Source organism: Bubalus kerabau, chromosome 18 (assembly GCF_029407905.1).
Source record: "Bubalus kerabau isolate K-KA32 ecotype Philippines breed swamp buffalo chromosome 18, PCC_UOA_SB_1v2, whole genome shotgun sequence".
Classification (NCBI taxonomy): Eukaryota; Metazoa; Chordata; class Mammalia; order Artiodactyla; family Bovidae; genus Bubalus; species Bubalus kerabau.
Window position 1 is genome coordinate 15624220 of NC_073641.1, and position 19537 is coordinate 15643756.

General features: G+C 39.2%; 1 protein-coding gene across 3 annotated transcripts in view; it reads right to left on the minus strand.

The window, feature by feature from the left end:
• NLN (neurolysin) overlaps positions 1-19537 on the minus strand; it is a 93323-nt gene that overhangs the window by 11421 nt on the left and 62365 nt on the right. For 2 of the 3 annotated variants that reach the window (XM_055554450.1, XM_055554448.1), the window contains 4 exons: positions 15809-16010; positions 4152-4338; positions 3506-3634; positions 2186-2322 (listed from right to left, as the gene is read on the minus strand). In XM_055554450.1, the coding sequence (XP_055410425.1) occupies positions 2186-2322; positions 3506-3634; positions 4152-4338; positions 15809-16010 (655 nt within the window). The remainder of the gene's footprint in view (positions 1-2185; positions 2323-3505; positions 3635-4151; positions 4339-15808; positions 16011-19537) is intronic. The other variant, XM_055554449.1, reaches the window with a different exon arrangement.

The following is a 19537-nucleotide window of genomic DNA, read 5'->3' on the forward strand; positions in this document are numbered from 1 at the left end:
TGTCTCTTTAAACACGGTTTTCTGATTTCTACAATAATCCATGCTCTATGTAAACATAAGGAAACGCTCTATAGAAAGTACAGGAAAATACTGAACAATCATAAACTTACCAAAGATAATAACTGACAATATTTTGATGTACTTTTTTCTAAATGCGTATTTTAAAATCAGAATTCACATTCTATGGTACAAAATAGTTTATAACCTGATCTTGTTATTCTGTAAGATAATTATATTAAACATTCCAGACACAAGAAAAAGCTTATTGAGACTGTATATTCCATGCCCAAGTTCACTCTTCTGTTCAGAGGATGGAAAGATCACTTCTGGTTTCAGTGATCTGGAAGACTTCATAAATGAGTGGCCGTTTGAATAGGGCCTTTATGAACAGCAGAGTTCTGGAGAGGCGCAGACAAGGAAGGCATAGATTTTAGGTGGAAGAAGCAGAATGAATAAATTTGTGAAGGAAGAAAGACCCAAGGGAACACAGAAATCTGGCTGCCAGGCTGAGAGTTCTGGGAAATACAGACGGGATCTGTTTGCTTAGCTAAGGGCTGTGACAAAGACAGGAATACCGAGAAGCAGGAATAAAACAAGACAAAAGGTAGATGAGGGCCTTTGAGAGTTGGCAACTGGATCATCAGTGGTTACTCTGGAGGGGAGGGTAACAACTTTCCAATTCAGTTGGTGGAGGCAAAAGTCTGGAAGCAGAGGTGTGCAGAAACTGTTTCTTACACCAAGACAGTAGGCTGTGAAAGCAAGAACGACTGAGTGGTAGCACTGAGATTATCAGTCAGTGGTAAGTTTTTTTCCTGAGATGGTAAACCAGTGAGTCTTAGTATCACACACCCATCTTCTGAGACAGGAGGGAAGAAGTTAAATATTGAAGATGAAGGTACTCACTTTCAATGCTCTTAATGTCCTTAGTAGAGAGGACAGAGCACCTGCTGAAAGGGAGACAGGTGGTGGGGACCCCAATTAGGGAAGTGAGCAGGACTGTGAAGTTACACTGGAGGTCCAGACAGCTGGACTCTGCAGCGGGGCATCAAATGGAGCCTCAGGATATTCTGCAGAAGGGGAATCTGAACCCCAAGGGTACCATCTCTAAATGAGATGGTAGAGGAATCCAGGGCTGGATACTGGCTGAAGGTCATGCAGAAGTCAGGGTATTTATGAGAACAAGCCAGTGACTGATCGTTCTTTAAGTGGAGTTGCCAGGGGATGGAAGGAGACTTGCAGGGACCTAATAGCCTGGGTAGGATGGATGGACGATGAAGGGATTGGAAAGGCTATGGAATAGAATGTAGGTACTCTGGAGGTGGTGTTTTGGGGGTGAAGGCTGGTGAGAAGGGATGGTGGCCTACATCACATCCATTATTTCAGTGCTCATGTGTAAGGTAGTATGCAATCCAGAAACACAAAGTTTTGAGAATAAGTCGGTTGAAATACACACAGAGAATCTGATTTTGACACTTTGTTCTTCTAATTTCTGCATCAAACAGAATGAAAAACACACTGGAAAATTATCAGCCCTGGAAATAACCTGACAGATGAGTCTTCAACAAGAACGGAGACAGAGGGACTGTAACTCAGGAAGGTTTGGCTGGCAGCCACCTGGCAGTCAAGTCACTGCACACGGGAAGGAACGGCTCAGGTTAATGAGGCAGCTTAAATTACTCAAAGGCATTTAGGTTACAAACTCTGTGTTGTAGGTGGCGTGTACCAATCACAGAAAAAGGCTGACTTCCACAGAAAACGTATAATGAAAGTATGTAGAGTGTATCAAAACGTAGGCAGATCATTTATATCAGGAAGGAGTTTACTTTTCTTTCCCAACCTATAAAACGAAAACACTGTACGGCACATGTCAAAACTAGCAGCTATAAATGCTCAGATGCATAAACAAAGCTTTGAATTTTAATTATGCAATATAATGGAACGCTAGTAAGCAAGTAAATACAGTAGGCTTTTTTTTTTTCAAACTTACAGAATTAATCACCTATAGAAAGCAAATGTATGATGTATGATGATGTGAGAAGATGCTAGACTTTTAAACTTAAAAGTTGTTACCAGACCTCTTATTCTCAAAATCTAGGTGTAAAAAATATTTTACACCAGGAGTTAAGGGGGACAGGGCAAGTATAGAAGTAAAAAAAGGAGGGGAAAAAACAAAACAATACAATACCTCAGGATTCATTATCCCTTCTTTTTTAAAACAGCTGTAAAACATGTCCATGGAAAACACTTCACTCCAAAGATATCCATAATATTGGCCATCATACCCCCCAGCCAAATGTCCAAAAGTTGCTGGCATATTTGTGCCTTTAAAAAAAAGATACATTTCAAACAATGTGATGTCAGATGTTAAATATCAGGTTCTCAGCTAGCTAAGGCTTCCTATGGGGAGTCCAGCTGTGGGAGGGGACAGTGCCAGGTCCTTGCATCTAGTCACCTCTAGCACTCCCAGGGCTTATGGGTGTCCTTGGCCAAGATGTTTACAAACTTCTCTCCTATGACAGCGCCACCTCAGAGCTGGTTTCGGCCCTAGGCTCTGGAATGCCTAACGATAGTTTCAGAGGCTTCGTCCACACCCAACAGACAACTCAGTCCTTTCTTGTCCCTTAGACACGTATGTGTCTTATAAATATTCTAATAATATTGAGCCTTCTCTTTGTCACACCCATTTATATCTAAAATGGGTCAGAATGGTACTTGAGGTTCATAATTACTGAAAAAGAACTCTTTACCTGAAAAGCTATAAAAAGGTCTTGCCAATTCAATCTATCTCCAGGGCTACTTTACAGAAAGGATGCTGTCAAGGAGGCCTGCGGCCCGAGGTTTGCTGTTCATGTACTAGATCACAAAAGGAAGAGAGGGGCCTGGGCCTTTATTATCACTAGAAATGTGACTGACTCAATTAGAAAACAGTTTCTTTGATCGAAAAAAGTCACCTTTCCAGCTGTGTTTACATGCACAGCTGCATGTTTGCTTGAAGTCAATAAATACAAATGTAATGCGTATGTCTGACCATCTCCCACCCACTCACACGATTCTCATAAATCATATCAGGTTAGAGAGTCAAACTGCCTGAACTGACCTCGGAAGCAGAATCAGACACAAGGTAGAAGTTTGTGCCTTTCTCTAAATGTCCCTCGTGCCAGGGTCTGACTGCAATCCTACAGAAGTCTCAGGGCACACAGGGAGGGCAGGGCCAGGCCATGTTGCCAAACTGAATGGCTTTCTCTGCTCTGAGTGGAGGCCAATTGCTCACGCCTGATTACACTAAAATGCTGCCGAGCTGGAGCCGCCTTCCCTTCAAGCACATTTGGATAGGATAACTCATAAGGACAAAAGTATGCTTATCTGAAAGTCATGGCCTGGTTTCAGAAATCAGAAATAAATTACATTAGGTAATCTGCCTGACACCCTCTGCCTTCTCTAGCAGTGTTAAGTATACCCTGTGCTTCCCAGGAAGAAGGAAACTGCGATAAGTATACTTACATACCTGGAGTAGCTGCAACACCTAAAATTTCTGTGCAGTATTTGGCATATTCACTTGCAGCATCCAGCGCAGTGTTGGTGTGGAGAGACTGATCAACTTTGCTCAAAACAATCTGGCGTAAGGTCAGGAGACCTAATAACATAAGAATGTTTGTGCATGTTTGGGAGAAGAGAGAACTACATGTTCTAATATCACAAGATCAGAGATTTCATAAACGGATTCTAACAGTATTCATTACAAGTTTGGAGCAAGACACCTCATTCTATTTAAGATTTATAAGGAGATGCATCTTTTTTTCTTGGATATAATTCCAGTGTTCAGTATTCCAACATGCTTAGTGGCCTTCCCACCTCATGTTAACACTCTGGGGTGCTATCATTACAAAAGAGGAAATAAGTTCTATAGAAGAAGATGCCAGCAGGCCCCTTGCCTTCTGGGATGGCCTACACTCTGTCTGTGGAGTGTGTTTTTCTCACGGCTTTTCTCACTTTCTGACGTGACCCCAGGCCCTGGAGCTGCTCTTGCTTTTTCAAACAGTCCACATTCTGTCTATGGAAACTGTATTTCTCTAAATAAATCCACTTACCTAAAAAAGACGCCACCAATTCTCCATGAAGCAATTCTGATTTTCTAAAATGGTAAGTCATACCTGTGTTGACCAGTCTAGAAGCAACAAGCTTTTCAAGCAGATCTTCTGTAATAGGGCTTCCATGTTTATAATGCTTAGACAGCCTTCGGAGGGAATCAGCGTCCCACACCCAGTTCTCAAGCATTTGTGATGGCACCTCTACGAAGTCAGTTTCCACGTTTGTTCCACTAAATCGTGCAAAGTCGGTCTAGAAAGTAAACATAAAAATCTTTTTTAAAAAGCAGTGAATGAAAATTACATAGATGATGATTTATAATCGACTCACTAAAACTTAAGTTAGAATCAAGAGTCAACCGCCTCTTTAAATGAAGGTTAAGATAACCTCAAATTTAAATGAAAGTAAAACAAGTAGCCAAGCAGCCTGAAAAACAGTCCCCAAATATCTACATTAAAATAATATTTCATTCTTCTGAATCACAGACACACTTGAAATAATCATCTGGAAATCATAACTGAAAAAAATTAGTTTAAGTTAAAAGAAACCTTAAGCTTTGAAAGTAAAAATATTTTAAAAGAATTTCCCAGGAACATCCCTGGTGGTCCAGTGATTTAGGACTCAATGCTTTTACTACCAGGGGCGAAGGTTTAATCTCTGGTTGGGGAAACTAAGATTATGCAAACCGAGCAGTGTGGCCAGAAAAAAAAAAGTTTCCCATTAAAATTGAAGAGATTCATAATCTAAGACAATCTCTCCCTAGCCTAGTTCCCCTTGCTATTTGAATATTTTTGTTTACTCAGTACATGCCTTCTGGAGTATTTATCAATCTATTACTTAACTACTCAAGTTTTCATCAAAATCAGTTAAGGAGTGAAATTACAACATTATAGACTGATATCCCTTTCAGGTGTATGATGTTTTGTGCTTTAAGCTTTAAACAAGTGTTTCTAAAACAACCATATTGTAGAAAGCCTGAGCTGTAGCTCTCAGATTGGGTAGAAGACGTTACCTTAAAACAAGAAGCCTCTACAGTAGGAGTTAGCATTGTATAATAGTTGGTAAGTGAGGTGAGTTTAATGCAGCTATAAGAAAAGAGAAACAAAGGATATACTCAGAAGTTAAAGTACCCCTTGTAAAAATAAAGGACTTATTCTAAGTTAAGTGTTAAAAAAAGAGTTTTCTTTAAAAAAGGAAAGTTTAGTAAATTGTTGAATCAGATGTCAGGAAAGCTCTTAACCAGAAAGATGGGAATTCACTAGACAGGCTGGTGTTTTTCAGCTTTGACATCATCCAGAGAACTCACGTAAAATTGCTATTGGTAGAGGAATGCTTAGCATTTACCCAACTGCGTCAGCTGCAGAATGGGGGTGATTCTGCTACTTTCCCCTGAACCTCTGTCCTGCTTCCCTCTTTAGATGCTTCGCATCCCAGTCTTCTCTCCCTGACTTCATCATCCCCAGGGCTCTAAATGGAAGGAAGGCAGAGGACGGGGCGTCACCAGCGGAGGAGGCAGCAGATGGGCCATTCTGCTTTTGGCCCAGGGCAGAGGCACAGATGTCAATGCCATCTCACATTCGGCCTCCCTCTCTTTATGCAAAAAACTGTTTTGCTTGACTTCCTATTATAAGTGTGCTGATTCTAGATATGAAGAGCCGCAAATACTGACAGGCCGAGGGAAACTAAACTCACTAGGCAATGGAACTGGGTAACCTCTGTTTGAGGACATTCCAATAAAAAATTCTTAAGGGAGAAAGTCAAGGGCTCCAGAAAAACTGAATGTTTTTGCCTCTTTCTTGTATATAATCTTCTAAAAATAACTACAGCCTACACTATAGAGAAAATAATTGTATCCAATAATTATAATAGCCAACATCTATTGAGACTTTACTATGTTAGGTGTTTTGCTAGGCTTTTTCATGGATTATCTGATTTAAATTCCAAAACAATTGTATAATAATTGCAATCTCCATTTATGAGATGAGGAAATTGAGGCATACTGAGATTAATGGTCGAACCTGGATATTAAACCAGGCGGTCTGAGTCAGAACCCCAACTTTAATCACGGATACTATAATACCTCTCTCTGTTACAGAAAAAAATCAAAGAAGAAAAAGTTAAATTTATGATTTTACAAAATGGTGAAATCATTTTGGATCTAGTCTTATATCAAACTTGCCTTTATGTGAAGAGTAAAAGTGAAGTGTTAGTGTACTTGCTTAAAAACCTGATTTCCTCTAAGTACTGGAAGATTTTTCAAAGATCAAACATGACATTGAAGTGTAAAGGCCAGCCTTTGTAACCATCTATCCTGGATTTGGGATTCTGTAATACTAATCGCATAACTTTCTAAAGATGGTATCTATACCAGCAAAATAAGTCCTAACAGAAAATTAGGACAAAATTACACCATCAACTATTACTATACAGTATTTTGACTAAAAAATAAATAAATTTTGTACAGCCTGCATGTGTGAACATTTTTTGGTTAGTATTTGCTGGGGAGAGGGAAAATCCACCCCAAACAACAATAAAATGTATGTGTTAGTGGCAGTGCTCCAGAATGCAGAAAAACATGAACAAATGAGTAAGTCATGAGTTAAAATTAAAGAGAAGTAACACTAGTTCCGTCACGCAGAGTAGAGAAGAGAGGGCTTATTCTATCTGAAGCCATCCTGTAGTTGGGGAAAGACCACAGCCCATGAATGAACAGATCAACAATGTCTTCTAAAGAACAAAAGGAAATGTTTGCTAGGAGTAAAAGCTAAAAATAACTCTACTGCTTACTAATTTCCTGAAAGTCATGCCGTTTCTCTGTGTGCCCTTTGGGCAAGATCATTTAAATATTTTTCAAATGAGGAGGACAAAGAACTTATAAAATTCAAAAGCTCAATTTCCCCGCAAATAGCTAAATTTGAAAAGGAAAGGAATCCACAGTCAGTCACTGTGTCCATTCACAAAGAAACCGTGGGTAAGCCTTAGGAATCGGCAGCCTGAAGGGGGGCCTGGTGAGCAAAACAGCCTGGCTTTGAATGATATTACTTTCTGATGACCAACAAATATCACTCCCACCCCAGTTTTCAACTATGAGTTCCAAAGAGCCCAAGAAGTGTTTTCTAGTTTTCAACATGAATAATTCAATGGTGTTGAATATAGACCTCAGGAGCCTTATTGCTACAGGAAATACTTTGACAATAAAAGCCTAGAAAACAATGTAAACTTAGATTCCTGTTTGGTTAGAAGTTTTTGAGAGGAAGAAAGCTGTCTAAACCTATGAGATGCTACAGACAGTCGTTTCTCAATGGATATAACACAGTGAGACCTGGAGCAAAATGATATAAACTAAAGCTCAACAAGTTACGTGAGCCTTTGTTATATCTAAGGACCAAATCTTATATAGGCTATTATTCTAATTAAGAGACTCACTCGTTGCTTTTAGCATTTACAACTAAAGTGTTATTTTCATGAAAGCAAATCTCAACTCAAAAAAAAGGCAGTTGCTGAAATCAATAGGTGTACTCTGTTTAGGGAAAAGAACAGGGCTCAGGAGAGTGGACTCTGGCTGTCTGAGGTGATCCCCTAATGATTTCCTAGCAGTCATTCCATGTCCTGACCTGTCTGATCCAACCCTAAATCCAGGGATGATGAAGTTTAAGAAATAAGGCATTAAAAAAAGAAAAGTGCCACTGTCTCCTAGGCTTTTCCATAAACAGAGGGTTAAAGGTCATACTTTTAACTTTGCATATACCTAGCAATCATTGGCAATAATAATAGTAATAAAGAGAACCTGAATAACATGTTGTTAACTTTCACAACAGCCTTACAGTTCCCCCTGTCAGTATTACCATCATCATTTAAGACATATAAAACAACACATTGTCTACAGAAGTCTTTTTTTTGGCTGTGTTGTGCAGCTTGTGAGATCTTAGTTCCCTGACTGGGGATAGAGCTCAGGTTCCAGCAGTGAGAGTGCCAAGTACTAACCACTGCACCACCAGGAAATTCCCTACAGAAGTCCTGAATACTGCAACTTAAATTCACATGTTTGTCCTCAAACTGGCTATATCTTCCTGACTACTATTTCTTTTATATAAAGTACTTCTTTGGTGGCACTAATGGTAAAGGATCTGCCTGCTAATGGAGGAGACATGGGTTCGATCCCTGGGTTGGGATGAACCTCTGGAGAAGGGAATGGCTACCCACTCCAGTATTCTTGCTTGGAAAATTCCATGGATAGAGGAGCCTGGTGAGCCACAGTCCACGGGGTCTCAAAGAGTCGGACATGACTGAGCGGCTGAGCACTCCACTCCATTCAAACTCAAATGCTGAGAACAACCTTATATGTATGAATCCCTTATTAACAACTGTACCTCCAAAATCCAGCACATGCTCAGAAACTTGTGGACAGTCAATTAATCTTTGTGAAATAAATGAAGGTGTGAGGAGAATGTTTCTGTAGGAAGCCCAAACCTTAAACAACCCTAAGAGATTTCTCTTGGTCTTATACTTGACCTGACCTCTTAGCTCCCAACCCAACATCACCTCTCTACTTTGTCTTCTTTCAATACTCAATCAGTAAATCAGTATATAATTTATATCATTTTACTTAATAATATTCTGATTTTAATTTTTTAATTCTTACATTTCATAGCCTCACACTTTAGGCATTCAAGATACTATATCTTTTGAACCCCACTGTATCATATCTAGTACAACATGTCAGACCCAATAGATAACTGTTTCTAAGGAGTCAATATAACATTTCTCTTTTAAACATATTTTTCTAATTATTTTTCAGAAATCACACACAGAAAACACAGTAAGGAAATAAAAAGAAATAAGTCTCCAAAGAGAAATAGACGATGTTGTATGGCATCTCATTTGGTTCACGACTTCAGCATTTATTCTATGTACATATGTCTATGTGCTCGTATATGTATAAACACACAAATATTCAAATAACAAAAATGGATCCTGAAAGAAATTGCTTCCAACACTGACGTTGGAAACTATAACAGGCTGCCGCGTTGGGAGCAGGGAGCAGAGGCTACAAGGTTGTTGATAGGTGTTGAGTGGACTTCAGGACCGAGACCTAAAAGGTCAACTTACACAAAGGGAAATGTGGAACTACATAATCTCATCATTCCACACACATTTACAGGAGATTGATTTAGAGGGAATGTGATAGAAGAAACTCAGAAAGAAGTCCATCCAACAGGAATCCATACCTGGGAGCCCAAATTCAGACCCCATGACATAATGCTGTCTCCATCAGAAGGATAGGGGTGCAAAGAATAGTTACAAGCAATAAAATAGAGGGGTAAGGAGCAGGGTGGTTAGATCCTGGTGAACATTTAACTTTTCTAAGTCTTAGCTTCTTTCCACTTGAAAATGGGGGCAATACAGCCCATTCCAGTATTCTTGCCTGGAAAAATCCATGGACAGAGAAGCCTGGTGGACTGCAATCCATGGGGTTACATGACTCAGCATGCATGCATGACGGGGGTGGAGGGAGGTGGGTTGGTAGCAATAAACTAGTAGAACTAAAAAAAAAAAAAAAAGAAAATGGGGGCAATAAGAGTATAGTAATAGAAGTAGATTGGTCAACCCACTTCTGAGCACACTGTATGTATAAAATTAAAGAATGAATGTAAGGCACTGCCTACAATGCCTGGCACATGGTCAGTTCTCAGTAAATCTTGGCTGCCATCATTCTTCCTGGCCTGCTCAGTATAGTCTCGGCTGGTCTCATCAAGCCTCTCCTTAGCTTCCTCCAAGTACCTATTCCTTGGTGTTAATGCTGAAGATAAATGGTCCCAGATTTCCTTTCCACCTCTGCCAATACTCTAAATTGCTCAAACTGGGGAACTCCCTGCTGGTCCAGTGGTTAGGCCCTTACTGCCAAGGGCCTGGGTTCAATCCCTGGTCAGGGAACTAAGATCCTGCAAGCTGTACGGCACAACCAAAAAAAAAAAAGATACTTTAAAAAAACAAATAAATGAATAAACAAAGTGCTCATTCTGCTCTAGCTCTAGGAATCAAACTTCTAAGTAGGCAGGACTCATTAAAACAAAACAAAAATACAAATGTGATGGTTTCCAATCACCTTCCATAGATCTTCACCCAATACCCATGGAGGGTAGGCATTTGTGAACTCTTTTAAATCTGAAGTGACAGTGCTTTTCTTCATGGCAATCTTTATAACCTTCTTAAATTATGACCTGTGCGTTACTTATCGATTTCAAAAGAGTTGAATTATGTATAAGCATAGTTACAAGAACACTTCAGATATGTATGGCACTTTATTCTTTTCCAAGTACCTTTTCACACATTATTTAATCACATCAGCACTCCAGGGAAGTATATATGAGAACTGTTGTTCCCATTTTATGAGTAAGAAAAAAAGAGACAGCTCAAGGAGGCTGAAAGTGAAAATCGCTCAGTTGTGTCTGACTCTTTGTGACCCCATGGACTATACAGTCCATGGAATTCTCTAGGCCAAAATACTGGAGTGAGTAACCTTTCCCTTCCAGGGTATCTTCCCAACCCAGGGATCAAACGCAGATCTCCCACATTGCAGGCGGATTCTTTACCAGCTGAGCCACAAGGGAAGCCCAAGAATACTGGAGTGGGTTGCCTGAAAAACGTGCCAAAAGTCAAACAGCCAGGCCCACAAATATATGAATGATTTTTTAATCCAGTACTCTTTTTATAACACTAGGGTGCTTCCTGACTGATATAGACTATGTTTATTTAAAATGGTGTGTAATCCAAAATATTTAAAGCAGACAAAATATTAGTTTTTAGATGAAGTTGACATTATTTGAAATGTGAAGTTTTTCTTTCACTTTAATAAGGCTTTATTGGATTCTTATGTGTTGCTTTAAAATAATGATCTCTAACAGTCCAAAATTCACTATTGCTCTTAATGCACAACCAATACAGACAGCACAATGGAAGCTGTTAAGAAGCATTACCCTTCTTTTCTACAGAAGTTCAAAAGGCCAGCAATTACTGACAGCCCAAACCACAATAAAGCCATGAAACAGGAACAGATACTAGAGATGCCACCTCCTGACTGCTATCGCCAAAATTATCTACCCTGTAGTGTAAACACAAAGAAGGGAGTGAAACTCATCTCCTGAATGATGAGATAGTAGACACCTTGAACTAGTCCATCTACATGTTTGAAAACTGGATGTTCCTGCTGACCTATTTAAATATTACTATGACAAGCTCTAGCAAGCTCTTTTGGTCATCAAACTTGCAAACTGCCAGCCTGGAGAACTGAAACACTTGGCTGCCATATCTTAAAAACAATCTACTGAATATATATGGCAAATAAATAAATTCACTATGTATTTCTCAGATAAGTCAGAAGTATTACTGCTCATAGAAACTATTATACTCCTTTTTCATTTCCATCTACTTTAGGTTGGTACAAAAGGTTTTAAAATCACTTTTCCCTTTCATGCATTGGAGAAGGAAATGGCAACCCACTCCAGTGTTCTTGCCTGGAGAATCCCAGGGACAGGGGAGCCTGGTGGGCTGCTGTCTATGGGGTCGCACAGAGTCGGACACGACTGAAGTGACTTAGCATAGCATATATATGAAACATACATGTATTTCATTCATTGGTATATATATTGATCATCAGTATATACACTATCATCAGTATATTAGTATACATATTGATTCATATATATTCATAAGCATGTTCAGTCGCATATATAATTATATATTTATATATAGCTCACCCATAGAAGTGTATATATATTTCAGTCATGAGTCACAGAACTTTAAAATGAAATAGTATCAAGAAATTTATTTTCCAGTACTAAAGTGGGTATTTCAAAGGATCAAAATTAACATAAGAAATAATGAGAATAACAGAGTAGTAGAGAACTGCTTTGTGAATACATGATAAACATATGATATTAAGGTTAAATGAGGGTCATGTTTCAAAATAAGAACATGCATCAAAAGCACAGAAAACCCTATTTGACGATCAGTATTATTTTAATAAATGTGATTAAGACATCAAATGACTTCCTCATGAGATCATTAGCTGATAATTAACATCCAAACAAAGGAGGAAATAGTTCTTAGCTTGGAATTCAGTATGACCTAGGCTTTAGGGGGTTAGCAGCCCTTTGAAATTCCATGTAAAAATTTGGTTGCGTAAATTTATGTACATTTTTCTTGAAGAGATTTCTATAGCTTAAATCAGATTTTCATAGGTTCTCAGATCCAAAGAATATCTACTGTTTATCTAGGTACAAGTACATACCTGGATCTTAGATAATCTAAGTCACATATGTCTGAAATTAAGAAAAATATTTGACTTTTCCAAATTATTCATAAAAATGTTTTAGAAAAATGGAATCTAATTTTATTCTACTTAAAGGAAATGCTGGTCATAGAATGGACACTGATGGAAAATAAATATTTCAGGAACCCTATTGCTGTGAAAATAGACTTTAACATTATCTAAGGAAGAAAATTTATGTTATTCTGAAAGCTTTATTTTCTTTGGACTAAATAGAGAGTAGAAATGGCTGTATTAGTATAGCAGGGTTTATTTATCTGAATAGATTCATATCCTATTCCCCTCTGCTTTTTAAAAATAGAACATGGAAGCACCAGGAAGTAAAGACAAAATGTTGAAAGAACTAAATAGTTTTTTTTTTTTCTTTTAACAAAAGTGATAGTAGTTTTCTGGAAAAGAATGGGTACATTTTTGGTTACTACAATGATTAGGGGCTACTCTGGAGAAGGAAATGCAACCCACTCCAGTATTCTTGCCTGGAGAATCCCAGGGACAGGGGAGCCTGGTGGGCTGCTGTTTATGGGGTCGCACAGAGTTGGACACGACTGAGGCGTCTTAGCAGCAGCAGCAGCAGTAGGGGCTAGTCTAGGTGTGGGATGCTGAATGTCCAGCACTGAACTGCCGTCAGGACAACATGCTGTTTATAAGCCACCCAGTCTATGGTATTGTGCTATATTAATAGCACTCTTAAGACAAGTGGCTATACTACTCTTGGTCTTGAATTGACAAAATCACTTATGTATCAGTCTGCAGTTTTTGCTGCAAGGTTCAGGTTTATTCACATGTAACCTGAATTCTGAAAGAGATGGGAATACCAGAGCACCTGACCTGCCTCTTGAGAAACCTATATGCAGGTCAGGAAGCAACAGTTAGAACTGGACATGGAACAGACTGGTTCCAAATAGGAAAAGGAGTACGTCAAGGCTCTATATTGTCACCCTGCTTATTTAACTTCTATGCAGAGTACATCATGAGAAACGCTGGGCTGGAAGAAGCATAAGCTGGAATCAAGATTGCTGGGAGAAATATCAATAACCTCAGATATGCAGATGACACTACCCTTATGGCAGAAAGTGAAGAGGAACTAAAAAGCCTCTTGATGAAATTGAAAGAGGAGAGTGAAAAAGTTGGCTTAAAGTTCAACAATCAGAAAACGAAGATCATGGCATCTGATACCATCAATTCATGGGAAATAGATGGGGAAACAGTGTCAGACTTTATTTTGGGGGGCTCCAAAATCACTGCAGATGGTGACTGCAGCCATGAAATTAAAAGACGCTTACTCCTTGGAAGGAAAGTTATGACCAACCTAGATAGCATATTCAAAAGAAGAGACATTACTTTGCCAACAAAGGTCTGTCTAGTCAAGGCTATGGTTTTTCCAGTGGTCATGTATAGATGTGAGAGTTGGACTGTGAAGAAAGCTGAGCGCCGAAGAATTGATGCTTTTGAACTGTGGTGTTGGAGAAGACTCTTGAGAGTCCCTTGGACTGCAAGGAGATCCAATCAGTCCATTCTGAAGGAGATCAGCCCTGGGATTTCTTTGGAGGGAATGATGTTGAAGCTGAAACTCCAGTACTTTGGCCATCTCATGCGAAGAGTTGACTCATTGGAAAAGACTCTGATGCTGGAAGGGATTGAGGGCAGGAGGAGAAGGGGACAACGGAGGATGAGATGGCTGGATGGCATCACTGACTCGATGGACGTGAGTCTGATTGAACTCCAGGAGTTGGTGATGGATAGGGAGGCCTGGCGTGCTGCGATTCATGGGGTCGCAAAGAGTCGGACATGACTGAGTGACTGAACTGAACTGAACTGAACTGAACCTGAATTCTTCATTATGTCATTCTACACAACCATGCCTAGGACTTGAAAAACATAAACAAAATGTTTTCTTTTATGTTCAGTGAGGATATTAAGGGGTTTTCCTGATGGCTCAGTGGGTAGAGAATCTGCCTTCAATGCAGGAGTCACAGTTTGATCCTTATTTGATCCAGGTAGTGAAGATCCCCTGGAGAAGGAAATGGCAACCAACTCCGGTAGTTTTGCCTGAAAATCCCATGGGAAGAAGAGCCTGGCGGGCCCAGAATTTGAAAAATATAAACAAAATGCTTTTGTTTATGTTTAGTGAGGATATTACCTAGATTTGAAAAAAAAAAATCTGTACAGAAAAGACCGTTTGGGAAAAACTAGAAAAATCCAAGTAAAGTGTTGATTTTAGTTAGAAGTACCATACCAAAATTAGCTTCCTAGTTTTGGCAAATGTACTGTAAGATGTTAACAGTAAGGGCAAGAAGGTGAGGAGCTCTATCTTTGCAATTTTTCTGTAAATCTAAAACTATTCTAATAAAGAGGTTATTTCTAAAAAGTTCACCTTTAGAGATGGATGGAGGTTTACAATTTGGAAAATTGTCCCTCCACCCTCCATTTATGTAAATATCAATTTTAAAAACTGTTAGGTTGAACAACTGAACTAGATGTTTTCATGTCAGTAGTGGTTAAATATTAGCAAGTTCACATGGTTCATCCTAGAACAGTCTGGGCCTAGTTTACTGGACTGTGTTATGAAGTTGAGAATAAATATACTTTCCATTTTTAGAAATAAAGAGAAATTAGTTGTAATCTATTGCACACATACATCTCTTTCTTGGTAAATTCCCCCCATGCTTATACCATGTTATCTGTGATTTTAATTGACGCCTAGTAAAGGACGGTCTAAGAAATTATTTATTATTTAAAAAGGAGTATAAAGTCTGGATGACTGAAAACCATTGAACTAAACAAAGCATTAATAAGCATAAGAGACAGATTATAGCACAGTTTATCTCTGAAGCTTATACCAAATTCCTCTGAGGAAAAGATTTAAAAGGGAAAAACAAATATTTGACACCCTTCCTTAACAATAGTTTTCTTTCTTTTTCCACAGGGTGGGGCTTCCAGGTGGCTCAGTGGTAAAGAATCCACCTGATAATGCAGGAAACACAGGAGACGCAGGGTTTGAACCCTGGGTCGGGAAGATCCCCTGGAGAAGGAAATGGCAAGCCACTCCAGTATTCTTGCCTGGAAAACTCCACAGACAAAGCCTGGCAGGCTGCAGTCCATGGGGTCGCAAGAGTCCGACATGACTGAGCACGCATGCACTCACGCCATAGGATGGTATTCAGTGAAATTCCTTCATCAGTGGATTGATCTTGGAGTAAAAATATGTTGTGAAAGAGGACACAATAAGAAAAACTTGGTGGTTTTGTAGAAGCCCTATGACATTTTTGAACACGTTCAGCTTCTGAGAAAAACATGCTAAGAAACATGTTGAGAAATCTGACATTAGTGGGAAGAAAATTCTGGAAAAGCAATTAATAGGTTTGCCATTAAACAAAAAAAAAAATCACTCACCTGTGCACAAATCTGATGCATGACATGACCGAATTCATGGAAGTAAGTCCTCACCTCATCATGTCTCAGGAGAGAGGGACGACCTGCTAGTGGCTGTGAGAAGTTCACCACGAGGGCGGCCACGGACATCATGCGGCTCCCGTCAGGCAGGAGGCATCCAGGCTGGAGACCAAAGCAGGCTGCGTGGTTGTACTTCCCTTCCCTGAGGGACCAGAAGCGCAACTGGTGAGATACAAACACTCTTCTGTAATAACAACATGGCATGGCCTCTCTCACTCATTTGATACCAGAAGATGCTTTGAAACATTTAACTCACCTTTCATGAAGTAGGTCAATGTTCTGTCAAAATGAAACAACGAAAATTAAAAAAAAAAAAACACAAAAACCCCACTATCACTTGATATGAGGTGTATTTCCAAGGTTTCCAGTCCACTCTAAAGGAGATCAGCCCTGGGTGTTCTTTGGAAGGAATGATGCTAAAGCTGAAACTCCAGTACTTTGGCCACCTCATGTGAAGAGTTGACTCATTGGAAAAGACTCTGATGCTGGGAGGGATTGGGGGCAGGAGGAGAAGGGGATGACAGAAGATGAGATGGCTGGATGGCATCACCAACTTGATGGATGTGAGTCTGAGTGAACTCTGGGAGTTGGTGATGGACAGGGAGGCCTGGCGTGCAGCAATTCATGGGGTCACAAAGAGTTGGACACGACTGAGAGACTGAACTGAACTGAACTGAACTTGTGTTGAAATCTTAATGTAAGAATTAATATATACCTCAAATAGGGTATAGTTGAATGTCCAATTTATTTTAACGAGCTCCTGCTTTTCATCTTCAAAGATGGAATCATTAAACACTAAATAGTGTTGAGGCAAATATGAGATACAGAGTTTGACTTACTACGTACTTTTTTCCTTAAAATTAAAATTGATTAAAAAAAACTGATAAAAACTAAAATCCAGAGAGTAAAGTTGTTCTTTTATTCAATAAGGGGAGAATCAGTACTCATAATTAAATGAGCTCCTTTTATAAACCAGACAGGCCTTTTTGGAAACAGAATGGTTTTAGTTAGCCTGGGAAAAAAACCATAAATTATACTATAAAGTCATCTATGCTAGGACAATGTGATATCTGTGATGGTCTCTCCAGAAGCTAAGGGCTGTTAGACTTTATTGTAGGAATAGGCTTCCTCCTCTTTTCTTTGCTCAGAGCACTAAAATACATTTAAGTTTAGTTTGATGTTTTGATTTGTAAATCTTTTTCTGTATTATCTTTTCTTGATGACTCATAACTGTTTTTTACCTGCTGAAGTTATTCAGGTAAAACAAAAACAAACCAGTCTTTTTACAGCTTCCCATTAAGAAAGGGCTTGATTAAGAATCAAGCTGAACAGGGCATTGATCCTATTCTTAGAGCAACATGATGGACAATCTGCAAATCACAGCTTTTCTTGAAAGTGAAAGTGAAGTCGGTCAGTCGTGTCTGACTCTTTGCGACCCCATGGATTGTACCCCACCAAGCTCCTCCGTCCATGGGATTCTCCAGGCAAGAATACTGGAATGGGTTGCCATTTCCTTCTCTAGGGCATCTTCCCGACCCAGGGATCGAACCCAGGTCTCCCGTATTGCAGGCAGATGCTTTAACCTCTGAGCCACCAGGGAATTCCATCATAAAGTGAAAGTTGAAGGGCAACCTACAAGCTAAGACAGATGCCTCCAAGGATAGAGAGAAAGGAAGCAAACACTTTTTTTTTTTAGCTTGTGTGTATGTGTGTTTTTTTAACCTGTAGACACCAGTAAGAGAACTTTTAACAAATTGATAAAGATTGATGGTGGACCAGCAAAAGTAGGGAACCACTAGGAGTTATTACATAAGGGAAATTTTGCATCCATTTGTAAGATTTTCTTCACAGATCTTACTGGGTACACACAAAAAAGTCAGGGGCAGGATGAGAACCCTGAGAAAAATCAGTGCTGATGCAGGCCTGGTGGAAGGGAGCCCTGCCCGGGTCTGTTTCATCTCTCTCCTAGAGAACACGAGCCTGGACCTTAAAGGCAAAAAACACCGTTGCCTTGAGAGCACTGGTAAAACCTCACTGCTACTGGGGGATGGTAACAGAAAAACAAACAAACAAACAAAAAACTCTACTCTGAAGGTGAGTCAGGAAAACATCCTCGGCCCAGACCTACAGCTGAGGATGGGGCAGATTCATGGAATAGGCCCACTCCTAATACTCAGGGACTCAGAGCCTTCCTAAGACTGACCTTTAATCTGAACAACAGAAATGACACTCCCCTAACAAGGCTAATAGGAATCTATTAATAAATAATAGTAGTCTACTACAAGGAGAGGAACAAGAGCATGAAAAGAGACCCCTTTCAAGCACAGAACAAATGGACAAACTCACATTGAGCAGGGAACAGAGACTAAAAAAAAACTGGCAAATAAGCTCTCATCCTAAACAAAACAGGAATCTGAGCTGAAGCTTTGGGTTCACTGAGGTTAACCATAGCAATAACAAGGCCCGAATCCAGCTCAACTACTAAACAGAATGAATCAGACACTCACATGAAAGGTCTAGCAAGTATGTGCCCACTGCTAGGTATAAAGACTGTCTTAATCTTTACTGTTTTATATAAGATGTCTGACTTTAAAAAATAATTGTAAGGCATATGAAGACACATGGAAAAAACACAATGTCAAGAGGCAAAAAGACCAAGAAAAAGAGATTCACATGACAAAAATGTTGATGCTATTAGAGTATTTAAAATAAATTGTTAAATGTTAAACATTCTTGAGGAAAAGGTAGACAGTCTGCACAGTCAGATGGATAATTTTGGAAGAGAGCTGGAAACTATGAAAATACAATGAAAATGCTAGACGTGAAAAGCACAGTAATAAGGATGAAGAATGCCTGTGATAGTCTCATCGATGGACTTCTTACAGCCAAGCAAAGAATTACTGAACCCAAAGATAGGTCAAGAGAAATTACCTAACACACACACACACACACACACACTAACAGAGAATCAAGACTTACAGGGCAATATCAAATGACCTACTAAATATGTAACTGGAATTTCAGAAAGAGAGTAGAGGACAGAAGAAATATTTGAAGAATAGCTGAGAATTTTCCAAAATTAGGGGACTTCCTGGCGGTTCAGTGGTTAGGGCTCCACGCTTTCACTGCCAAGGGCTTGGGTTCAATTCCTGGCTGGAGAACTAAAAGCCTGCAAGCTGTGCAGTGCAGACCAAAAAATCCAAACAAAACAAAAGAATAGCTGAGAATTTTCCAAAATTAATGACACTAAGTCACAAATCCAGTAAGTTCAGAGAACACCAAGGAAGACAAACACAAAACAAAGAACCAGAAAAAAAATTATCCCATATTCCTAAGTGTACAAAACTGCTAAAAATGATGAACAAAGAGAAAATCTTGAAGGCGGCCAGAGCAGAAGAACACATTGCATGCAGTACAACAAAGATAAGAATTACAGCCATCTCTTGTCAGAAACTATACAAGCCAGAAGACAATGGAATGCCATCTTTAAAGTACTAAAAGAAAATACCTGTAAACTCAGAATATTACTACAGATAATAAGGAACATTATATAATGATAAATGGGACAGTTCTCTAAGTAGATATAACAATTCTAAATATGTATATATCTAAAAGCAGAACTTCCAAATATACTAAGCAATTCAATATCCCATGATAAACCATAATAGA